Source organism: Hypanus sabinus, chromosome 9 (assembly GCF_030144855.1).
Source record: "Hypanus sabinus isolate sHypSab1 chromosome 9, sHypSab1.hap1, whole genome shotgun sequence".
In the NCBI taxonomy this organism is placed as follows: Eukaryota; Metazoa; Chordata; class Chondrichthyes; order Myliobatiformes; family Dasyatidae; genus Hypanus; species Hypanus sabinus.
Genome location: NC_082714.1, coordinates 127,284,203 through 127,307,072, shown reverse-complemented (window position 1 = coordinate 127,307,072; position 22,870 = coordinate 127,284,203). Strand labels below are relative to the sequence as shown.

General features: G+C 39.8%; 1 protein-coding gene across 8 annotated transcripts in view; it reads right to left on the bottom strand.

Moving 5' to 3' along the window:
* LOC132399784 (cadherin-4-like) overlaps nt 1–22,870 on the bottom strand; it is a 689,576-nt gene that overhangs the window by 249,950 nt on the left and 416,756 nt on the right. For 7 of the 8 annotated variants that reach the window (XM_059980521.1, XM_059980522.1, XM_059980527.1 and 4 more), the window contains one exon: nt 9,271–9,500. In XM_059980521.1, coding sequence (XP_059836504.1) covers nt 9,271–9,500 — 230 coding nt within the window. Of the gene's footprint in view, nt 1–9,270; nt 9,501–14,209; nt 14,232–22,870 lie in introns of those variants that run through there. The other variant, XM_059980524.1, reaches the window with a different exon arrangement.

Below are 22,870 nucleotides of genomic sequence, written 5' to 3'. Positions count from 1 at the left end.
CAAAATATTCTAGTCCAATAGTTCGATTCAATTTATTAGCTCCTGTCCAATTTAACCAACACATGTGTATGAGATTATCCCATAAAATCAGCTTGACTACTGGAACATTTACACATCTGTAATCATGACATTGGATTTTGACAATAAATCTGCACTAAAAAGCACAGCCTTTTCCAAAACTCATTGATTCTGTATATCTTGTAAATATATTATTTACTCATATTGTGATAAAAACACCACATTAATTATGTGACCCAGTAAACTGAACAAGGAAGAACACAACTTATTTACAAGTCATGGTCAGGATCTTACTCTCCAGTCTATTCCCACCCAATTGTGATCCTTTGGAAAATGTGATAACAGTATTTGGTTTTGTATCCAGAAGTGCCATAGTCTTCTGAGTCTGGTAATTACTTTATTCAGCACTACTGCTCATTGGTTAATAATCATAAATTATACATCAGTAGTGCTGTCAGCTTTTAAAGACGCTCTGTTTAATTGCACTGTATTAATCTAAGCTATTTTCCCTAACTAAATTGGAAAAACATAAAACACGTCTCCAAATCAACTAGAACTGCAAGTGCATAAAGAAAAATCAACATCTGTGGCCTCCTTCAATGTTATTACAAAGTGCAAGATAAGCTTGAGGAACAGTACCTCACTTTCTATCTTCTTAAGATATCTGTTTATATTTTTTAAGACTCAGTATCAAGTTTAACATAAGGTTAAAACACTTTGAAGACATGAGAGACTGCAGATGCTGGAGTCTGGTGCAATACCAAAACAAAAGAAGTTAGTAGGACAGGCATCATCTAAAGAGGGAAATGGGACAGTTATTGGATCAAGATTCTTCATCTGGGCTGATCCTGATGATGGGACTTGACCTGATATCTCAATGGTTCATTCCTTTCTAGATGCTGCCTGTCCCACAGTGTAACACATTTATATCAAAAACCGACCAATTCTACACTAGGTCATCCATCTGTAACACTGAGTCAGTTTTTCTCTCTCCACTGATATGGTTTGATTTGCAGAGCATTTCCTGAAGTTCTACATTTCACAATTTTTACATTCCCTTGTTAACTTCCCTTTTATTGTTCTTATTTATTTGGTGAGTGTGTTATATAGCTGGTGCAGTGGGTGCCAGGAGAAACTATTTGCTGCACATGCAAAAGAGAAATAATGGCCTTGGATGTTGGGACTTACGTGTTTGTTCTGAGTGGCACCATTGACGTTAACAGTCTGGATAACCTCCAGTGTTGTAAAGAATATTGAGTAATCATCTATCAACTAGATGATTCCATCAGTAGCTTGTCACCATGGCAATTCTGGGTCACTCAATCAGAGGTAATTTCTTTTTTCTATTCATTCCCCTATTACCTTCTCTACAACGTTAAAGCAACATAGAACAGTCTTCTGGATTTCCTGGAATATAACAGCACATTACAGGCCCTTCCATCCACGATATTGTGCTGTCTTTTAAACTACTCTCAGATCAATGTAACCCTTTCCTCGAACATGTTTCCTAGCTTTTCCAGTCCTGATTAAAGGTCTCTGACCTCAACTATTCACTCAAGTCTTTCAACCGGTGCTGCTTGACCTACTCTACCCTATCAGTATTTTCTGGGTTTTTTTATATTTCAGATTTCTAGCATATCTTGTTCTTCAATTTTCAAAACTATTCCTATATTTGTCCTTTTAAGAGTGGAGCCCTTTGACATTGTAAATCTATTCAATATATAAACAATGAAGAGGAACAGAAAATGTGTAACTGCAAAGGAAGTTCAGATCATTGTTAATAACTTTGAGCCTTTTATTTGACTAAAATATAATTTCAACTTTTTCAAAATTTTTACTTTTGTTTTGAAGTAGGTTCTTTAACAGAAGTAAACAGCCAATCAACATACATTTCAATCTATTGGTTCTTATAGTGCATGTAGCGGAGTGATTAAGAATGCTAGGACATCATAGTACTTTCTTGCCCTGAGTTCCTTCTCAAAGATAGTTGCCCTGAAGGCAGTTATGTTTTTAATAACCAAATCCTTTTGGCAATTCCATCAAACATTGACATATGCTTCTGTCAGCACAGACCTTGTGAAAATTCTGCAATCATTCAAATGGTTTTAACATGATAGTTCCAATTTGACTAGAATAAAGAGATCCTCCTGCTTCTGGAGTTAGATTCTTGCAATTTCCATGCAACTAGGTGACATTTTAAATGGAATAATAATTTTACAAACAAATTTCACAACAAATAGATAAATATTGATAAGCTGTATAAGGGAGTATTCTGGAGTTATGTGAATACAGCAGATAGTAATTCAAACAAGAACTAAGCTTCATTTCTTAGTATAAATGTTAGTAATTTCAGGAAGCTTGCAATTAGCCTTCAGTTTTTTTGTAAATTGCAAGCTGTAAATTAAAGGTAAAAGTACAGAGTGCTCCACAGACTAAGAGATTGCAAATGCAAGAGCCAAACTTTAAAAAAAATGTTGTGTTAATTGGCTTGCATCAAACCAGGCAACGTGGGCTGATGTATCTGCACTATTGTGACTGAGTTCAAGCTGGCAGACCAGATGGATGGTCACATGGCTACAGGTATAGGCAATCAATTGATTTTGTGTACTTATGATATTTGTATACTCAGAAACAGTCCTGACAATATTAATTTTGGGTGTCTGGGATTTCTGCTCTCAAAAGCTTTTAGCCTTCTTGTCTTAATTACTTTGTGTCAAAGCTGTTTAAATATTCAGAGGGATCTGTCACTGTAGATATAATTCAAAGGATGCATTGCCAGCCCAAAATATTGAAGGGAAGAAACTTAGAAATTGTATTGTCCTAGCTATTGTTAGTATTGTTCTTAAGGGTATAAAAATGTGATATACCTTAGGGTTTGGGGGCCTCTACCAAGACTGTCTCTGGAATGGTGCTTGATTATGATCAATAATAAATTCCTCTGTATCACCAGCTTCAGTGTCTCTCCAGTGACCTTGATCACAGTCACAACATTTGGGGGCTTGTCCAGGATATGTTTCTGACCCACTGGTGGCCAGTGACTTAAGATGTCTAAGGTGGTACCCATGCTCAGATCTGTTCAGGTCAATGACCACAAGATCAGGAAGTATCAACAAATATGGGGGAGAGCTGACCTGGTAGATATTTAAGTGTGGTTCATGTGTGCATTTGTGTTTGGATAAGGCACAAACTATAAGCCACTTCTGCATTGGCGTAGCTTGGTAAATAGGGCCACCAGGTGCAAAAGATGGACACCGATCATTCAGGACATCAGAAGGGTGCATTTATACTGGTTTAGTGGAACTGTATAGTGATCGACTTGTTTGTGAGTGTTTGTGTGTTTTAGAATATGTTTGAAACTTTAAGGTAAAAGACCTTTATATGGAAAGGACTCTAATAGGCATCATGAGTACAGCAGCACATAAATGGAAGATTACAAAGTACATACTCTCTGGTTTAAGTATGTACTGTTTACTTGTTATTCATCCTTAAGTTTGGGAATTAGTGTGGAGATAGTCGAAGGAGAGTTTATACTCAGGTATATCTGTTGGGATATATATACCTCCATTGAGGTCAGTCAATTCAGGTCGAGAATCAAGATAACCACCATCCATAAGGTATTTTCCCTCAGGAAGAAGCAGAACATTCAAGTTGCTTGTGGGAGTTCAGAATTCTGCCGCAAGCTCCAAGAGATGATTGAGATTCACCAGATGCACCCCAAAGATATACGTCTGTTGGTTAAAATTAAATGCCGGAGGAATATGTGGGATTGTATGGCCCAGGGAGTATGGAACGATACATGGGCAACTACTGGGAATGCCATTAATGAAGAGAGATATTGGTTCTTTAAGGGGGAGTGAGGCAGTGACAATAATGTCAGTGGTTCACAGAGCTGATGAACTGCCATAGATCATGAACCTGCAGAGCATTAACAGTGAGCATATGAGGAGTACTCAGGGTTGAGACAACCCAGTGAGGGATGATCCAGCCTTCCTAAAAGTGTTGAAGGAAGGCTTGAGCTCAGCCCACCAGGACCTTTTAAATTTGGGGATAGCAGTGGACTTGACCTACTGCTATTGACACTATCAACCTTGATAATACAAAGAAACGTTAGAAAGAGGCTCTAGTGGATGTAGCTGTTATGAAGATGCAGAGAATTTGCTTTGTGTGCCAGCAATCAGGACACCTAACAAGGAACTGTCAGACTTGATATAGAATGATAAGGGAGATAACTTGCTACAGCTGTGACCTATCGGGCCATAGTTGGAAGCGGGGTCCTAAAGAAGGAGGAAGATGTGAGAGTCATTCACCAAAGCAGGCAAAAACCACAACAGCACCTTCTCTGTCTGATTTGACTACTGAACAGATTATCGAGCTAGTGAGGTACAGCATCCAGGTCAGGCCTGGTTGAAACAGCTTCCATTGTGAGTACTGGTAACCCATGCTTGAACACAAAGGGTTTATTATGGGGCCAGCAATGTAAAGTATTAGCGGACATAGTATCATTAGTATCGATAATTGATCTACCCTTGACCACAAATGGAGAAGCAATTTACGTCAACAGTGCAGGGGGTGAAACAATGAGGGCAGAAAGAAGTGAGCCTCTAGCAGCATCCTGTGGATTTTTGAGTGTGTCCAAACAACAAGGTGCTATGCTGTGGATAGATACTCTGAATAAGATAGGTGCTCCCATAGACTCAGTGGAGAGAGAAACAACTTGGACAAGATTGAGAGAGCAAACTTACGGCTCACAGAAAGAGAGCAATCCCAAACAGGGGTAGAATACAGGAAAATGATCATGAATCATGTCAGAAAATGATCAGGAATCATGTCATGACAAACACAATGAAGAGCTGTTAGAAGTAGTCCAGCTGCTTGCAGAGGTAGCAGCAATTAAAGACTCACCAGAAAAGACGGAGTAAGAAACAAAAGGGAATCAGTGGACAGGTCACGGGGAAAAGAGAGAAAATGAACATGAGTCAACAGAAATTGCAAGTGTGAAGGAAGAAACTACTGGAGCCAACTTAGTAAGACTAAATGGAGATGGGAAGGACCACTGCAATCAGAGCAAATCAGCCACAAACTATTGCTCATCAGAGAGAGGCTGAGGGAGAGAAGATTGTCCTCCCACAGCCAGGTGACCAAGTCATGGTAGGGAGCTGGCTGAAAAGGCCGGGGTCACTCCCAGATGTCTAGGACCACAGTTGGTGCTTCTGACAAATGACATCTGTGTTTGTGTACAGACCTGGCGAGGCAGCCAATGGAAACACTGGATGCAGGTTAAACTAAATAACTTGTTTTACTATCATTGACACAGTCAGAAGCAGGGCTCATGTCCACCCAGTAACACTTGTCATTACAGAAATCTTAGTGATGAATACCAGCCTCATGTGTCACCTCTGACCACATGTAATGGGAGTAGACACACAGATGAAAGAGAATGGACACACAAATGCAGAAGATGGAGGGTGGGGGGGGGTGCATAGAGAAAGGATGTCGTCGATCTCTGAATAAAATTTAAAGTTAATGGTAATGAAACCCCTGGTTTCGTTGATACAGGGTCCTGCTCCGGGTCGAATCCTATATCCTCTTCTCTTCTGTCTCTTCCCTCTTCATCTCCTCTCAAACAAAAGGCCCAAGCTCCACTTTAGTGTCTCTCACCAGAGAAACCTCCCCTTAACTTGACCATTCTAATTGGATGGTACATATTTCTCCTCATCTCTTAACTTCAACAATAACCCAAACAGGCTGAAAACACAACAGGCTGCTCTTACAGAACTGCTAAATTAAATACATACAGCATAACAGTGAAACTATGAACGGGGGAATTACAGTAAATATACTTTTTAATGAAGGCTGGTTCTTAGAACCATAGAACCATAGAAAATTACAGCACAGAAACAGGCCTTTTGGCCCTTCTTGGCTGTGCCGAACCATTTTTCTGCCTAGTCCCATTGACCTACACCTGGCCCATATCCTTCCATATATCTCTCATCCATGTACCTGTCTAAGTTTTTTTGAAATGTTAAATGTCTTGGAGGAAGATGGTTAGTTGTGTAGATCAGAAAAGATATTGGGGAAAAATAGATGCGAAGGCAGAGACATCAGTTTCCACAACCTTGACGGCAAGGCAGACCAAGAAAGAGAGGAAACCACACACAGCGGTGGAAGGCTGCCACCCCAGCAGAATGGGAAGTGGACACAAATAAGACGGCCCCTTTCAATGGTAGATCAGAGATTGAAAGGACAATCTGGGAAAAAGAGCTACCGGGGCGGGGTCCTTGTTGCTATTAGAATAATGATCACCCTAAACCTTCCTGGATATGGTTCTAAAAGACTGATTTTTTAAATCATTTTGATAATCTTCTGTCATGGCATGGGATATGAACTGTTGCCTGTGAACCTAAAACAAAGTTATCTTACTGTGACCCGCCCACAGAGTAACTATTGACAGACTCACTGATAGTTTTAACTATTTCAGATTAAAAGTAACGTAAGGCAATGTAACCAAATTTCTGGAACATTTTAGTGCCGTCTCTGCACAAAATTGTAGATAACCAATTAGGGATGATACGTGGTATAGATGTAGATACACATAGGTTAGTAATTGTGAAAGGATCTGAAGTGAAGGGCATTTTCCCTGCCCACTTAATCAGAAACTCTTTAAAATTTGACCTTCCTGGGACAGATTTCTGTCCAGGGGCCAAGAAGAGGGTATGTTAGTGAGTATTCTTGATTTATGTGAATATTGCAGATGTTAATTCAGACAAGAACCAGGCTTCAGTTCTTAGTGCAAATGTTAATAATTCAGGAAGCTTGCAATTAACCTTCATTTATTTTTGTAAACTGCAAACAGCCCATTGAAATTAAAAACTCCACGGACTAAGAAACTGCATATGCAAGAGCCCAATGTTGAAACAATGGGATTGTGTTAATTGGCCTGCATCAAACCAGGCAACATGGGCAATGTCATTTGCACCACTGTGACAGAGTTCAAGCTGACAGAACAGACAGATGTTGTCACTTAACACATCAAACACGGACTATCAATAGTTTTATGTAATTATGATATTTGTGTACTCAGAGATAGCCCTGACAACATCAATTCTGGGTGTCTGGGATTTCTGCCCCCAGAAGCTTTTGGACTATTTGTGCGTATTAATTTGTGACAAAGATGTTTAACCAGTAAGAAGAGCCTGTCACTGTAGGTATGTAATTCAAAGAAGCATTGACAACCCAAAATATTGAAATAAAAAATAACATTGTAACTATTGAATTGTATTGAATCAGCTACTGTTGCCTTTGATCTAAAGGGTTCCAAAATGAGATGTCCCTTTGGGTTTGCGAGGCTCTAACAAGAGTGTCTCCAGAATGATGCCTGCTTGTTGTGATGAATGAATAAAACCAGCTTCAGCATCTCTCCAGTGACTTCGATCACAGTCACAACAAATAGAATATACCTTTGGAAGACACACAACCTACGTAGTTCTCAACTGCTTCATGTTTTCAAATGAAGAATGCACATGGTGCAATGAAAACTGATGCTATAGCTCAGCTTCAATTAACTGTGTGGGATCTGTAAATAACTGGAACAAAATATCAGCATTTCAAAGGTTCCATCTAATATCAGAGAATGTATACAGTATACAATCTGAAACCCTTACTCTGTGCAGACATTCAGGAAGTAGAAAAAAACCCCAAAAAATGAATGACAGAAAAGGTTAGAGCCCTGCCCACACACACATACAAGCAGTAAACAAATGGAACAAAAGATAGCTGGACAAATAGGGCGGTGCCAATGAACAGAAAGTGGAAACCTCATATCAAAACCATCCCAAGCTGCCATACACTGGTAGCTGGAGCTTAAATATCACTGGGACAGGAGTGATAGCCCTCTCTCCCTCTCCATCTAGTGAGGGAGAGAGCCTGTTTGACATGTCGAGGTGTTGGGGATGGACAGCAATTTTCGATGGACTCCAGATCATGGTCTCTGGTGGTTGTCCTATTGCTTGCACAAGTGGTGGGGGGGAAGGTAGTGGGGGATGTCTTTGTTGCTACTTGTGTGTGGGAAGGGGATGGGGGCTTTGGGGTTCCAACTTTTTCTCTCATTCAGTCTTTGGATTGTTTTTTTTTCCTGGATGTCTGCAAAGTGTAAGGATTTTGGGTTGTATATTAAATGAAAGTCAACCTAGGGTCAATATTCCAAAATGATCTAACGTTCTTAGCCCAGCCCATATATGGCATAATTTCTGCAAGTCCTTGACTTAATAAAATAATTTCAAAATGCACACAACATATAGCTGATCAATAAAATTCTAGAAAAGTGAATTACAACAATGGAATCAGAAGTTAAAATTCCAAGAAAGATTTTGCTTAATGTTCCTTTTAAGAGCACGGGGGAAAGGTAAATTCATTAATGGATATTATTTTGAATCATTTATTAAACTTGGAGCACTGAGAGCTGGGAATAATATGTATGTGTCATCAAAGTGCCTGGTGACAACCCACAATTGGAGAAGAGTTCACCAGCAACCAGAAACTTAACAGACCAGGCCTAGCAAAGTCTGTGATGATAAGAGCTGTCAGAGACTCAGTAATCTGTGGTAAACAATTCACATTTTGACTCTTCAAAGTATTTCCTGTGTCTGCAAAGCATAAGCCAAAAGGGCATTAGAACATGCCTCATTCTACTGGGTAGGATGCAGCTCAACAGAATCCAAGATAAACAGGCCAGTTTAATTGGCACCACCTTAACCTTCATTTCCTCTTCACAAGCGCAACATGATTGCTGCCTGACTGGCAAACAATGTTGCAAATGAAGCAACTTAGTCATATAATTTTATTAACCCCCAACCTCTGACTGTAAAAAGAGCAGGGGCAGTACTTGAATGGGAACTTTAAAGATACAAGTTCCCTTTATCGCCAAGCCACAATCCATCCTGACATGAACATATTGACATTCTTCATCACAATGGGCCAAACTCTTGGTGATCCCTATGTAACACCAGCAAGCAGGCACCTTCACCACACCGGTTCAAAATCTGATAATTCAATACAGGCTTCAATGTAATCAGGGGATACAATTAGAGTGCACCAGCAGCAGAAATCCAACTGGCAGCAAATTTCATTTTTAAAGTCTCAGATATTACTTAAGATGTTATTCAACATGCTCTATCAAAATCAATTTACGTTCTCTCATTTTCAAATATTTGATCAGGTTCTTCGAATAGTCTTCAGAATGGATAAAATGATTACCTTTTTTACATTGTGAGCAGAGTCTTCCCCTGCTTTCACAAGTAGTTTGATCACTGCTTCCCACTTCGCTTGAGTCCTAACATTGCGTGCAGTCACGATGGACGTCACTTGTTTTGTGGGGACCTGCATTGATCGAGCTGCATTCAGGGTGCCATCTTTCTCCACTTTGAAGTCAGGGTTACTACTTTCATACTGAATCCCTTGATTCCCAGCACAGTCATCAAATTCCACTAGAAAAGAGGGAAAAAAACAGATAAGGCGATGTGACGTGATAGGCAGCCAGCAAGAAAGGCAATCAAACACATGTTAGAGATGTTTAATTTCAAGCGGTAAATTGTCAACCTTAAAATACCTATCAAGGAAATAATCTAATATCCTTTACTGAAATGCATTTGACCTTTCAGGAAGACTGTTGTATTTTATCTCTTTCCCTTGAGAACCTACTAGAAGCATCCCTTATTTTTTTAAATACATTCACAACAGGCCATCAATTCACAGAAATAGCCTTCATCTATGTTCCTAGTGCAAAGAATGCTGAATACGTTTCTCAGACCTTAGTCCATTTTATCTTCACATTTTCCCTCAAGTATATGAGGAGCATAAAAGAAGCCTCCCAGTCAGTTAAGAAAAGGTGCTTCCACTTATTCAAATTAGCAAAGATGAATGAAATAGACGAAGAATGCCTTCCATTCCAAAAATAATTAAAGATGACTTGTTAAATGTTCTCAGGAGGGATTGTTATAAATTCACCTCTAATCTGGTATTCTCAATGTAATATGACAACTAACTTATAGGAGCTTTCATCTCTAATAGATATTTTTGGATTAACCCTTATACAGTACTATAATCTTATACAGTACTATAAGATGAGAATCACCAATATAGTCCCATCTCTAATGCAGCTATATTTTATCCACTTCCTACTAATCAAATAGAAATGGCTACTGGAAATAATAGAACGAGATAAGACATGACACTGAAGTGATACAATTAGTTGACCACAAGTCACTGTTGTTACATAGGAAGACTATTCTTTTTTGTGGCATAAGTGAATTAATGGAACAGTGATCACTTACATATGAAGAATACAGTCGCCACTGTGCCAGCATGGAAATGAGCTGAATCTTTAAATTATGCATTTAGTTTGACAAAACAGACATTTGAAGATCTCACTTTGATCACTTTTAATAGCCATGGGCAACATTTTAGCAATATTGACCATATAATATTGAAATATTTGTATTATCACATTAAAAATTTCAATCTTTATTTCAATATGTTACCAAATCCTCTTTCTAGCAGATTTGACTATTCCTCTGCTCTTCAATCCTGATATTTCTTGTCCTGAGCTATCTTTCAACTTCTCAGCCTCAAATTCAGTTTTTCTATTTGAAAATGTGTGCATACTTTCCATATGTATAGGTAGACCCTCTTCTAAACATTACTTCCCTCATATTAGTCTTTTCTGAAGTTACAAATGTTGATACTTGCTTTCATTATATTCTGAAGTTTTGGGAGTAAACGGATAATGATTGTCTGTGTGTGTCCCTTTCTCTACTATACATCTACATACGGAAAATTCTCAGAGCGACCTACTTCATCTTGATGAATCTCCTGACTAAACCTAGGACAACTCCAAGCCTTAACGACAAGATGCAGTAGCATATATTTTATGACTGCTACAACTATATATGGACTCTGAGTTAAGTTACAATTCACAACAGAGTGCTTTCTTTTTAAATCACTAGTTGTGTTATACTTGATGGGTCTTTTCTTACTTGTTAACTCAGGAGCTCTCAGAAGTTCTGTTAAATCTAACTCTTGTTCTTCTTCACATCAATGATCTGGTCCACTCATTAACCATTCCAATCAAATCTTTTGCTGATGTTCCTCCCTTAAAACTGCACATCCTGAGAAGTTGAGAGTCTTTAATAACCTACCTACTAGCTGACCCATGCTGTTGTTTCTTGTGTGTCTTCCAGTACAGAATGAATCAACCTGCTTTCCTTCAATTCCCCAGAGATTTCTTTCCTAAATCAAATCTGTTTTGATCAGTCTGACCTACAAGTACTGCATCTCACCTTTGATGGCCTCACCCTGAATCTTGATCCAACAATTCACCTGGTCTCAATATCTATCTGCTCGGGACAAAAATAGAAGTACCACAGTTTGTTCACATCAACAGATGCATCCAAGACGCTTGGCTTCTGCTTCCATGCCATACAATTTTTTCCCTTCATTATTCCCCTACAAGGTCTGAACCCTCATTAAGCTCCGTAATGTTCTCTTGTAATCCTGACAGGATACAAAGAGAAATTTGTCATTTGATGGACAGTCTCTCTTTTGCCTGCGAGCTTCCTCTCTTTGCCGTAACCTTTCTGCCTGTCTCTCTTGATTGATACCACTGTGGTCAATGTGGCACTGAACATTTCTCTGGCATTTCATCTTGGCTCTAAATGCATAATCCTCTACCTACTTTCACATCCTATATTCACACTGTGCTGAAATCAAAACTAATTACATCAACTCTGACTCATTCATTCCCGAGATCTCAAACATCGAAATATTATGTATTGACATTTGCCTTCACTTCCACCAATAAACTTCAGATTTTTAAAACCTATAGCTTGCTAAGATTTAATCATTCTAAATTATTTTTCTTATTTTCTCCATTCTCATTTTATCACTAGTATCACATACACACATGCCTCAACAATTTATCCTACCAACTGGTACATTATACATCCTGGAAAGCTGATATACTAAGTCAAATTATGCTCAGAGAGTGTTTTGTATAATAAATACACCTTACATTCAAATGTGGAATGGTCAGCTGAATTTAGATTGATCAAATCTCCAGGTTTTCAGGCTTTATCCATTTAAACAAGCAATGAAGCAGAAAATTCAGTTTTGAAGCATTGTTTTCTCTCCTGTACCCATAAACCAGAGATCACTACTAGAAACAAAATTTTACTTCCAAACCTCAATAAATCAATTCTAAAGCAATAAAGTACCATTTAAATTAACCTATTTATTTCCTTCAATTATGTTACTTTCAGAAAGCTTATACATCATGATAAGGTTTCATTATTAGTGACTAAATGGTATATTTGAATAAGGTGTTGAAAAGCACACAGTACAACACCTGAATCATTCAGACATTGGCTAACCTTGTACATGACCATCCCTCTTTCCATTCATTTGAATCAACATAAATTAATTATAACTAAAAAATAATGATAACTAAAAATCGGTCCCATTAATATTCCAATAATTTTCTGCAGATTTTGGTCAAAAAGGTCACCTGAAAATGTGTACTGTCAGGACTGGGGTAGAGACACTGGGTGTGGTACTACTACTTTTATTAGTGTCAATCTATTTCATGTATTCTTTTAAGTTCTGCTATTCCGTCCCAATTCATCACCATTACAATTCATTTCTATCTGTAGATTTCTCATTCTGCTTAAATTCCTCTCTCCTTTGCAGTCCTTCAGACTCTGAAAACTTTGGTGTTAAACTGTTTCTCTTCCTGATTTTCAAGTATTCTATGCATGTGCAATGTCTCTGAGCTTATGTATATGATCATCTGATCACTCAGCTATTTTTGATTATTATAATCTCAACAGCATTCCTTGTAATTTCTATTGCTTGTGTTCCTTCAGAACACAATGACAATTCTACAGACCATTTGCAACAGACTTGCTTTCAGCCACGTAATCGTTGTTGCTTATCTCACTCTATTCAAAAGAAATATAATGGGATGGGTTTTGCTCACTGCCAGCACTATTCCAGTACCTCCACTTACTCTATGTGACACTGCCAGTGTTCACTCCCTGACGCTCACCATGATTCAACCAACCATCGTCCTCACTGATGTGACTGTTTCATAGTGATATACAGGTTGCAACATGGCCTCAAGTGACATTCAAATATAAAGAAACCTGCCTAAAAGTGATACTTAAAGTACCTTTAAATAATAAAAAAAGATAGAAATTATAAGATAGAAATTAATTAAAATATTAAAATGTTAAAAATACAAAATCACATTCACATTTGCTTCTAATCAATTGAATTGCAGAGCACATCCTGGACTTGGCTGGTGTAAAGTTGAAGGTTATTACATTCTGGTCTTGCTCTTGCTGCTCGTCCCAGCAAGGGCAGATACTAAGTTCTCCAGCTCATTCTCAGTTTGCACATGGCCATGCGGAGGCATGAACAGACCAGCACACTGCAGCATACCGATCTGGGACCACCAGAAAGTGTCCACAGCAGGGGTAGTTGATAAGTTTGTGGCCTAAGGTAGAAGGAGATGAGTTATACAGTACATGCACATGCAGTTCAACTGTGAGTGATTATGCAGAAAGTTATAAGTTAATAATTCATTGGGGTGATTGATATGTTTGTGGCCTAAGGTAGAAGGAGGTGAGGTATTAACTTCAAACTTTCTGCATAATCACTCAAAGGGTTGACCTGCACGTCCATGTAACAAGAGCTGTATAACTCATCTCCTTCTACCTTGGGCCATGAACTTATCAATCAGCCCTGCTGTGAACACTTTCTGGAGGTCAAAGATCCATATGCTCCATGACCGCTGGTCTAAGTGTGTAACTGCAGGAGGGACTATGTTGAAAAATAAATGTGCTAGGTTTTCTAAAATTGATTCCTACCTTAGGCCATGAACTTATCAATCACCCCTCATATGTTCCCTATTTGAGCAAGCCAGGATATTAATTGGTTGTTTTTAGCACTTTATGTATCCAACAATAATAAATGCACTTCAAAGTAACATGGTAAGTGCGAAGCACATTGAGAGATTTTGGGCCACTGTAATTATCTGCTATTTCATTTTGAATTTCTTCCTTTTCACTGGGGTTACAGAGAAGGCTCTTTGCTACATTAGCCACGGGATTTAGGTGCTGTTATTGAGGAAGGCAATTACCGTGCATCCCTGATGGCTCTTCAGGAAGTGGGAAGATAGTGTATCCTTGAAGATCTGAAGCATAAGTTTCCAAATATCAATCGATCAGTATTGAATTGCCCAACTTAAGTGTTGCAGCTTGTATCATGCTAAGATTCATAGCAGTGTGCACTGGATAGACAAGTAGCCTTTTCTGAAAATAAGAGTGAATCAAATTTACAAATATGATTACTATGATGGTGGACCTCACAAGGCGATCAACGTGAATCATACAAGTAACACTTTGGCTAATTGTGGTGAACTACATATACCTGTCTGGACACGCCCCCCGCTGACTGCTCCTGTGGCTCCTCCCACAGACCCCTGTATAAAGGCGATTAAGGCCTAAGCCTGGCCTCTCAGTCTCCAGGATGTAGTATGGTGGTCCTTCTTCCAGCCAATAAAAGCCAATATCTCGCCTTTACGTCTCAGAGTGAGTTATTGATGGTGCATCACTAATAAAGATTAAGAGCACAACCAGCCTTCTCTTTAACACTTGCTCTATGCGGTACCGTGAATGAGCTTTTGTTAGATGTTCAACTGAAGATTGCTATGTCATGAACTCTTGTGACAGAAGATCTCTTGAATGTCAAATTGCTTAGCATCAAAATCAGAATCAGGTTTAATATCACTAGCATATGTTGTGAAATTTATTGTTTTGTGGTAGAGGTACAATGCAATGCATAAAAATGCTATCATTACAATAAGAATAAAAAGAGTGCAAAAAGAGAGCAAAAATAGTGAGGTAGTATTCTTTGGTTCATTGTCCATTCAGAAATCTGATGGTGAGGGAAAGAAATCACTCCTAAACACTGAGTGTGTGTCTTCAGGCTCCTATACCTCTTCTTTGCTGGTAGTAATATGTAAAGAGCATGTCTTGGGTGAAGAGGGTGTTTAATGTTGCCTCTTTGAGGCACCAATTTTTGAGGATGTCCTCGATGCTGGGGAATCTAATGCCCATGATGGAGCTGACTGAGGTTGCAACCCTCTGCAGTATCTACCAATCATGTGCATGGCCCTTCCATACCAGATGGTGATGCAACTAGTTTGAATGATCTCCAAGATACACTGTAGAAATTTGCTGGACTCTTTGGTGACAGACCAAATCTCCTCAAACTAATGAAATATAGCTGCTGTCATATCTTTTTCATAATTGCCTCAATATGTTGGGCCCAAGACAAGATATTAGAGATGTTGACGCCCAGGAACTTGAAACTTCTCATTCGTTCCATTTCTGACCCCTTGATGTGTGGAGGAATACTGGTGTGTATTCCTCCAACTTTTCCTTCAAGAAGTCCACAATCAATTCCTTGGACGTACTGACATTGAGGGCAAGGTTGTTGTCATGTACTGCTTGCTGTGTCTGCTACTTGGGATTGTGATACATGTTCTCTAGGATAGCCCCTCAAAGCATAATCAATTCAATTCTGATAGCCAAACATATTTCAAAGAAACTAGCTGAGTTCCAAAAAAAGTTCAGAATCTATCCTGTTTAACTTGATGATGGTGATCCAGAATATGATGCAAATTCTCCTCAGTGTGATAATGGGACATCACAGGACATTACAGAGGTATAGAGAGAGGTATATAAACAACAGACAGATTCAGAAGATGAAGTAGGCTTTGTCCTTTGTCTTGGATCTATCATCATGTGTTACACCTTGTCTACTCAAACAGTGACAATATTACTAAACTTCTGAGTGATACACATTGAAATGTCCTGCAAGAGTACCCCCATGCCATTGGTGAGGTTTCCAATAAGCGTTCAATATGTAGTACTGAAAGAAGCAGTCAATCATTATCAGTAGATTTCTTTGTTCAGACTTGGGCTGGTACATTGTGGTCTTGTCATGTTAAGCATTTCTAAGGCCACTGATTTACAGTATATCACATTGTCAGTGGGTCTGCTGATAGAGCCGGACATATCATGGGATAACAATGGGGGTTAAGCCTAGCATGTTGTCTGAAACATCTAATTTAATGGAATTACAGTGTTTCTTCATTCTGACTAGGGGACATCCTTCCCAACTTGCAGGGAAGGACGGAATTCTTGCTATAACCAGAATCCTTTAACTAACAGTGGTTGAGTCCAGCATTTTTTTTTGAATCTCCTTTGAAATGCTTTATCATTTTATTCCTTCTAGCACTGAATAGACTCAAATCCTAATATGCATAGTCACTAATTATTCAGAATAGTTAAACATTGTAAAACTGAATTGAGAAGATAACAAGCTCATTTTAAGTGCACCAAAACTTTATGTTTAATATTAGGTTCATATTACAAAATACATTCTCTTCCCATTGATCGAGGTTGTAGTGAACACTCATACATAGAATGTTAAACACCATCATTGCTAATATAGATATTTGACAATGAAATAAGAATTATGAAGCAAAGGTTTTCAAAACAAACACAAGAGCTTTGTTAATTTAATCTCCCCACTAAAAGAAAATGAGCCTTGTTATTTTGGCTGACTGCTTCTTTTCAAAATCAACTCAATGACCTTGAATTTCTGTGTACAGATTTCCAATTACCTTCCTGAGTGCACTGCAGTACCCTTGACTTAAAAGAGGAAGAGCTTGAGCTTGGAGAAATAACATTTTCCTATTGTAATGGCTGACCATGTAGCTGAAGATGTCCATTTTGTAATTTCCTCTGCAGCCTTGGTGCTTTATATAAATCAATTTTGAAAAACAACTTCTCATAGCGTTGCTATCGATAGCTAAATTATTGATTGATTAACCATTTCACTATCTAAAAACTCAAATTACTACCGCAAATCAGATTTGGCAATTATCCAAAATTCTTTAATGCTTATTTAAGAAAACACATTTATAAAAACACAGCTTCAAAGCTTTACAATGGTTAAGTGTTGACTATTTGATTGTATCCTTTAAGAAATGTGAAAAGCATTTCTCCACACAAATTTCCAAATTTGAAGTTACAGTTTTAAAGTACAAAATACACAAGCAGTTTTTATTCTGTTTTATTTTAGAAAGCTTTCACTACTGCAGGAAACCAGACTCTGGACAGGATAAAACCATTCATTATTCATTCACTTGAAAAACAAGCCCTTCCTTCATAAAAGTATTTGAATATTCAGATAATTGCCTGTACATCATTTTAATGCAATCTGAATGTGGCCCAGAATAAGGTGGCAAGCCAAAAGCTATGTGGCGGCCATACTAAATGCACCCTTGTCAAGTACAGTATGTAGTAACATCAGTATCAATTTACACATATATTTTTTTGTTGACGGTATTTTGTTCTCATTTTATATTTCTCTGCATGAATTTAGCTCGATATTACATAAGTAACCAACCTTCTGCTACAAAGTTTCCAATTCAGTATTTCTGTACCATTTTGACTAGAGCAATCTTGCAAGAAACACAGACATTCTGATTTATTTGAAGATAATTTCCTTTCTTCTGCCCCAACACTGTGATCTTGATGATCGAAGGAAGACATGACTGACAAGACAATGGCATTCCAACTGATTTGCTGCACAGTGCTTGAATGTTCTTTACCACAGAGCTGACCTTGATCATAAAAACATGCACACATTCTTGAGACAGTAGTAAGAGCATGATGCTTAATTAAAGATTTTTATGTGTGCTTCCATGCTGGAGTTCTGCATCATTATTAGGGGAAATGATAATTTAAGAAAACACTATTAGGTAAATATTTTAGCTTTTAAAAAGTGGACAAGATACCAGAAGACAGTGTTAAATTCTGTACAGCAAGAAACAAACACTAATTAGGGGACTGGAAAGGGAGAAAATTGGCAGAAGAATGAGAAAAATGAAAAGACAGAAAATTGTCTAAATATTGGCCATCACTAATTATAATGAGGACACCAAAGAATACATATGAGAAAGATTATACTCAAAGCCAATGCCTGCAAGTATTAAGCAGCAGCTGTCTGCATTACTCAGTGGAATACAGAAAATGATCGACCTACAAATACCCATCTTTTTTGGAAAATAATATGGAATTGGAGGTAAAAACATAATTAAATTATCTGCCCAGCAACAAAATCCAATAATAAGGTGGAAGAACAAATAAACAAAAGATGACACATAACTAAAGTATACTAGATATCTGAAACAAAAAAAAAGTCTCGAAATAGGACACTCAAAGCTGTTATGCAGGTTCACTCTGTGGTTAAGACATATGGCGCATTGGCATTCATCAGTCATGGGACTGAGTTTAAGATCTGGCTGGAGGGTGCTGACTCTGTTCTTCAGCACCAATCCCAGCACACAGACTGGAGAGCGTTTGCTGCCCATGACACCACAGACTCTCAGATTAACATTGTCTTATATACCAACTCTGTCCTTGAGCACATCAACAAGTGTGTAGATAGAGTGACATCACAAAAACAAATAAAAGTTTTCCCCAATCAGAAACCATGGATGAACAGAGAGGTTTGCCTCCTGCTCAAAGCCAGAGATTCAGCCTTCAGGTCTGGAGACCGGGAGGCTTTCAGCTCAGCCAGGGCCAACCTGAGGAGGGGACTCTCTCAGGCTAAACACACAAACAAACAGAGAATCGAGGAGCATTTCAACTCCTCGGACCTCTGGCGCATGTGGCACGGCAAACAGGTCATTACAGACTTCAAACCACCTAGTACTGGGCCCCACTCCAGCTCTGCTTCCCGCCCTGATGAGCTCAATTACTTCTACACTCGCTTTAACCGAGAGAACAAGGAGGTCACCCTCAAAGCGGATCTCCCACCTGGTGAACTGCCTCTCTCACTTTCCACCTCTGATGTTTGCGCCACCCTGAGCAGGGTGAATGTACGGAAGGCAGCTGGTCCGGACGGAATACCTGGCTGTGTGCTCAGAGTCTGTGCAGGGCAGTTGGCCGGGGTCTTCACGGACATTTTCAATCTGTCCCTGGCCCAGGCAGTTGTCCCCACAAGCTTCAAAATCGCCACCATCGTGCCAGTGCCAAAGCATTCCACTGCCACGGGCCTGAATGACCTCCGCCCAGTTGCACTCATCCCCATCATTGCAAAGTGTTTTGAGAGACTCGTTCTATCACACCTGAAATCCTGTCTGCCCACTACCCTGGACCCCCATCAATTTGCCTATCGCACCAACAGGCCAACAGAGGATGCCATCTCCACGGCACTTCACTCTGCCCTGACCCACCTGGACAGCCCCAACTCTTACGTCAGAATGCTATTCATTGATTTTAGACCGGCATTCAATACTGTGACACCCCCTCCAAGCTGATCGCCAAACTTTGCCAGCTTGGTATCAGCTCATCCCTCTGCAATTGGACCTTGGACTTTCTGACTAACAAACCCCAATCTGTTCAGTCAGATAATCTCTCCTCCTCCACTTTCACCCTGAAGACCAGCGTGCCTCAAGGCTGTGTGTTGAGCCCTCTTCTGTACTCCCTTTTCACCTAAGACTGTGTTCCTGTACATGGTTCTAATTCCATAATCAAGTTCGCAGATGACACCACGGTGGCTGGTCTGATCAGAGGGGATGACGAGACGGCCTACAGGTATGAGGTCCAGCACCTGGCCGCGTGGTGTGCCGACAACAACCTGGCCCTTAACACCCAGAAGACCAAGGAGATCATTGTGGACTTCAGGCATGCTAGGAGCCACACTCAGGCCCCCAGCTACATCAATGGAGTTGTAGTGGAGCGTGTATCAAGCTTCAAATTCCTTGGTGTCCACATTTCCGAGGATCTCACCTGTTCCTTGAACCCCTCCATCCTGAACAAAAAGGTGCAACAGCGCCTTTATTTCCTGTGGAGCATCAAGAAAGCTCACCTCTGTCCCAGGATACTGACAGACTTTTACTGCTGTACCATTGAGAACATACTCACCAACTACATCTCAGTGTGGTATGGCAATGAACGACATTGATTGTGTGGATAGTCAGAGGATTTTTCTCTGAACACAAGAGGGCATAGTTTAAGGTGCTTGGAAATAGGTACAGAGGAGATGTCAGGGTTAAGTTTTACACTCAGAGAGTGGAAGTGCATGGAATGGGCTGCTGGCGGCAGTGGTGGAGGCGGATACGATAGGGTCTTTTAAGAGACTCCTGGATACGTACATGGAGCTTAGAAAAACAGAGGGCCTAGGTAGTTCTAAGGTAAGGACATCTTCAACACAACTTTGTGGGCCTGTATTGTGCTGTAGGTTTTCTATGTTTTTAAAAAAATACTCAGCAGGTTCAACTGTATGTGTGCCGAGAAAAAATAAATTAAAGTTTTTTTAAAACACTGATGTAATTACGAAGAAGGCGCACCAGTGGTTCTACTTCGTTAGAAGTTTGAGGAGAGTTGATGAAACTAGCAGATTTTTTATAGGTAATGAGAATACTGATTGGCTGCCTCAAGTCCTGGTGTAGAGGCTCCAGTGCACAGGATCACAAAGGCTGCAGAGGACTGTAGACACAGGCAGCTCCATCTCAGTCATAACCCTCCCCGTCATCAAGGGCATCTTCAAGAGGTGGTGCCTTAAGAAGGCAACACTCATCACTAAAGACTCATCACCATCCGGGCCATATCCTCATTGCTAATGTCGGAGAGTAGGTACAGGACCCTGAAGACCAACAGTCAACAGTTCAGAAACAGCTTCTTCCCCTCTGCTGTCAGGTTTCTGAACAGTCCATGAACATTGCCTGGCTATTTAATTATTTTGTAATTTACAGCAATTCTATGACTTTGCACTGTACTACAGCTGAAAAACAACAATTTTCATATCAGAAGACTGACAATAAGTCTAATTCTCATGTTAATCAATTCTCTCCCCTCATGTGCTAGATGATCAGCTGAGTATTTTCAGCATTTTGGATGCATTTTTCTCTCAGAAAGGCAAAATATCATTCTCTGATGTAACATATCATCAGCTTAATTGGTCAATGTCCAGAGATGGGTGCTGGATGTTGGGGTGTTTTGTTTCTCAAAATAGACAGTTATCAGTGTGCCACGATTGTCAGTCCAGAGATTAACAGATGTTGTGGAGCTTGACTGCAGAAGCTTGGGGAAAATGGGGAGTGCAGAACATATATCTCTCAAATATCTTCATTGGGCTATAATAGTAGACCATGACGTACTTCATGTTTTCTTGACCAAGTCTAAGACACATGGACCCGGGAAAACCGGAAAATGGGATAGAAATTACATATAGAACATAGAATAGTTCAGCACAATACAGGCCCTTCAGCCCACAATGTTGTGCTGACCCTTAAACCCTGCGTCCCATATAAACCCCCACCTTAAACTCCTCCATATACCTGTCTAGTAGTCTCTTAAACTTCACCACTGACTCAGGCAGTGCATTCCACGCACCAACCACTCTCTGAGTAAAAAAACTTCCTCTAATATACCCCTTGAACTTCCTACCCCTTACCTTAAAGCCACATCCTCTTGTGTTAAGCAGTGGTGCCCTGGGGAAGAGGCGCTGGCTGTCCACTCTAAATATTCCTCTTAATATCTTGTACACCTCTATCATGTCTCCTCTCACCCTCCTTCTCTCCAAAGAGTAAAGCCCTAGCTCCCTTAATCTCTGATCATAATCCATACTCTCTAAACCAGGCAGCATCCTGAAAATCTTCTCTGTACCATTTCCAATGCTTCCACATCCTTCTTATAGTGAGGTGACCAGAACTAGACACAGTACTCCAAGTGTGAACTAACTAGAGTTTTATAGAGATGCATCATTACCTCACGACTCTTAAACTCGATTCCTCAATTTATGAAAGCTAACACCCCATAAGCTTTCTTAACTACCCTATCTAGGGATCTGTGGACATGTACCCCCAGATCCCTCTGCTCCTCCACCCTACCAAATATCCTGCAATTTACTTTGTACTCTGCCTTGGAGTTTATCCTTCCAAAGTGTACCACCTCACACTTCTCCGGGTTGAACTCCATTGCCACTTCTCAGCCCACTTCTGCATTCTACCAATGTCTCTCTGCAATCTTCGACAATGCTCTACACTAACCACAACACCACCAACCTTTGTGTCATCTGAAAACTTGCCAACCCACCCTTCTACTCCCACATCCAGGTCGTTAATAAAAATCACAAAAAGTAGTGGTCCCAGAACCAATCCTTGTGGGACACCACTAGTCACAACCGTCCAATCCAAATGTACTCCCTCCACCATGACCCTCTGCTTTCTGCAGGCAGGCAATTCTGAATCCACTTGGCCAAACTTCCCTGCATCCCATGCCATCTGACTTTCTGAATAAGACTACTGTGTGGAACGCTGTCAAGTGCCTTACTAAAATCCATGTAGATCACAACCACTGCACTACCCTCATCTATGTGCCTGGTCACCTCCTCAAAGAACTCTATCTGGCTTGTTAGACATGATCTGCTCTTCACTAAGCCATGCTGACTGTTCCTGATCAGACCATGATTCTCTAAATGCCCATAGATCCTATCTCTAAGAATCTTTTCCAACAGCTTTTCCACCACAGACGTAAGGCTCACTGGTCTATAAGTACCCGGACTATCCCTACTAACTTTTTTGAACAAGGGGACAACATTTGCTTCCCTCCAATCCTTCGGTACCATTCCCACGGGCAACGAGGTCATAAAGATCCTAGCCAGAGGCTCAATAATCTCTTCCCTTGCTTCATGGAGCAGCCTGGGGAATATTCCATTA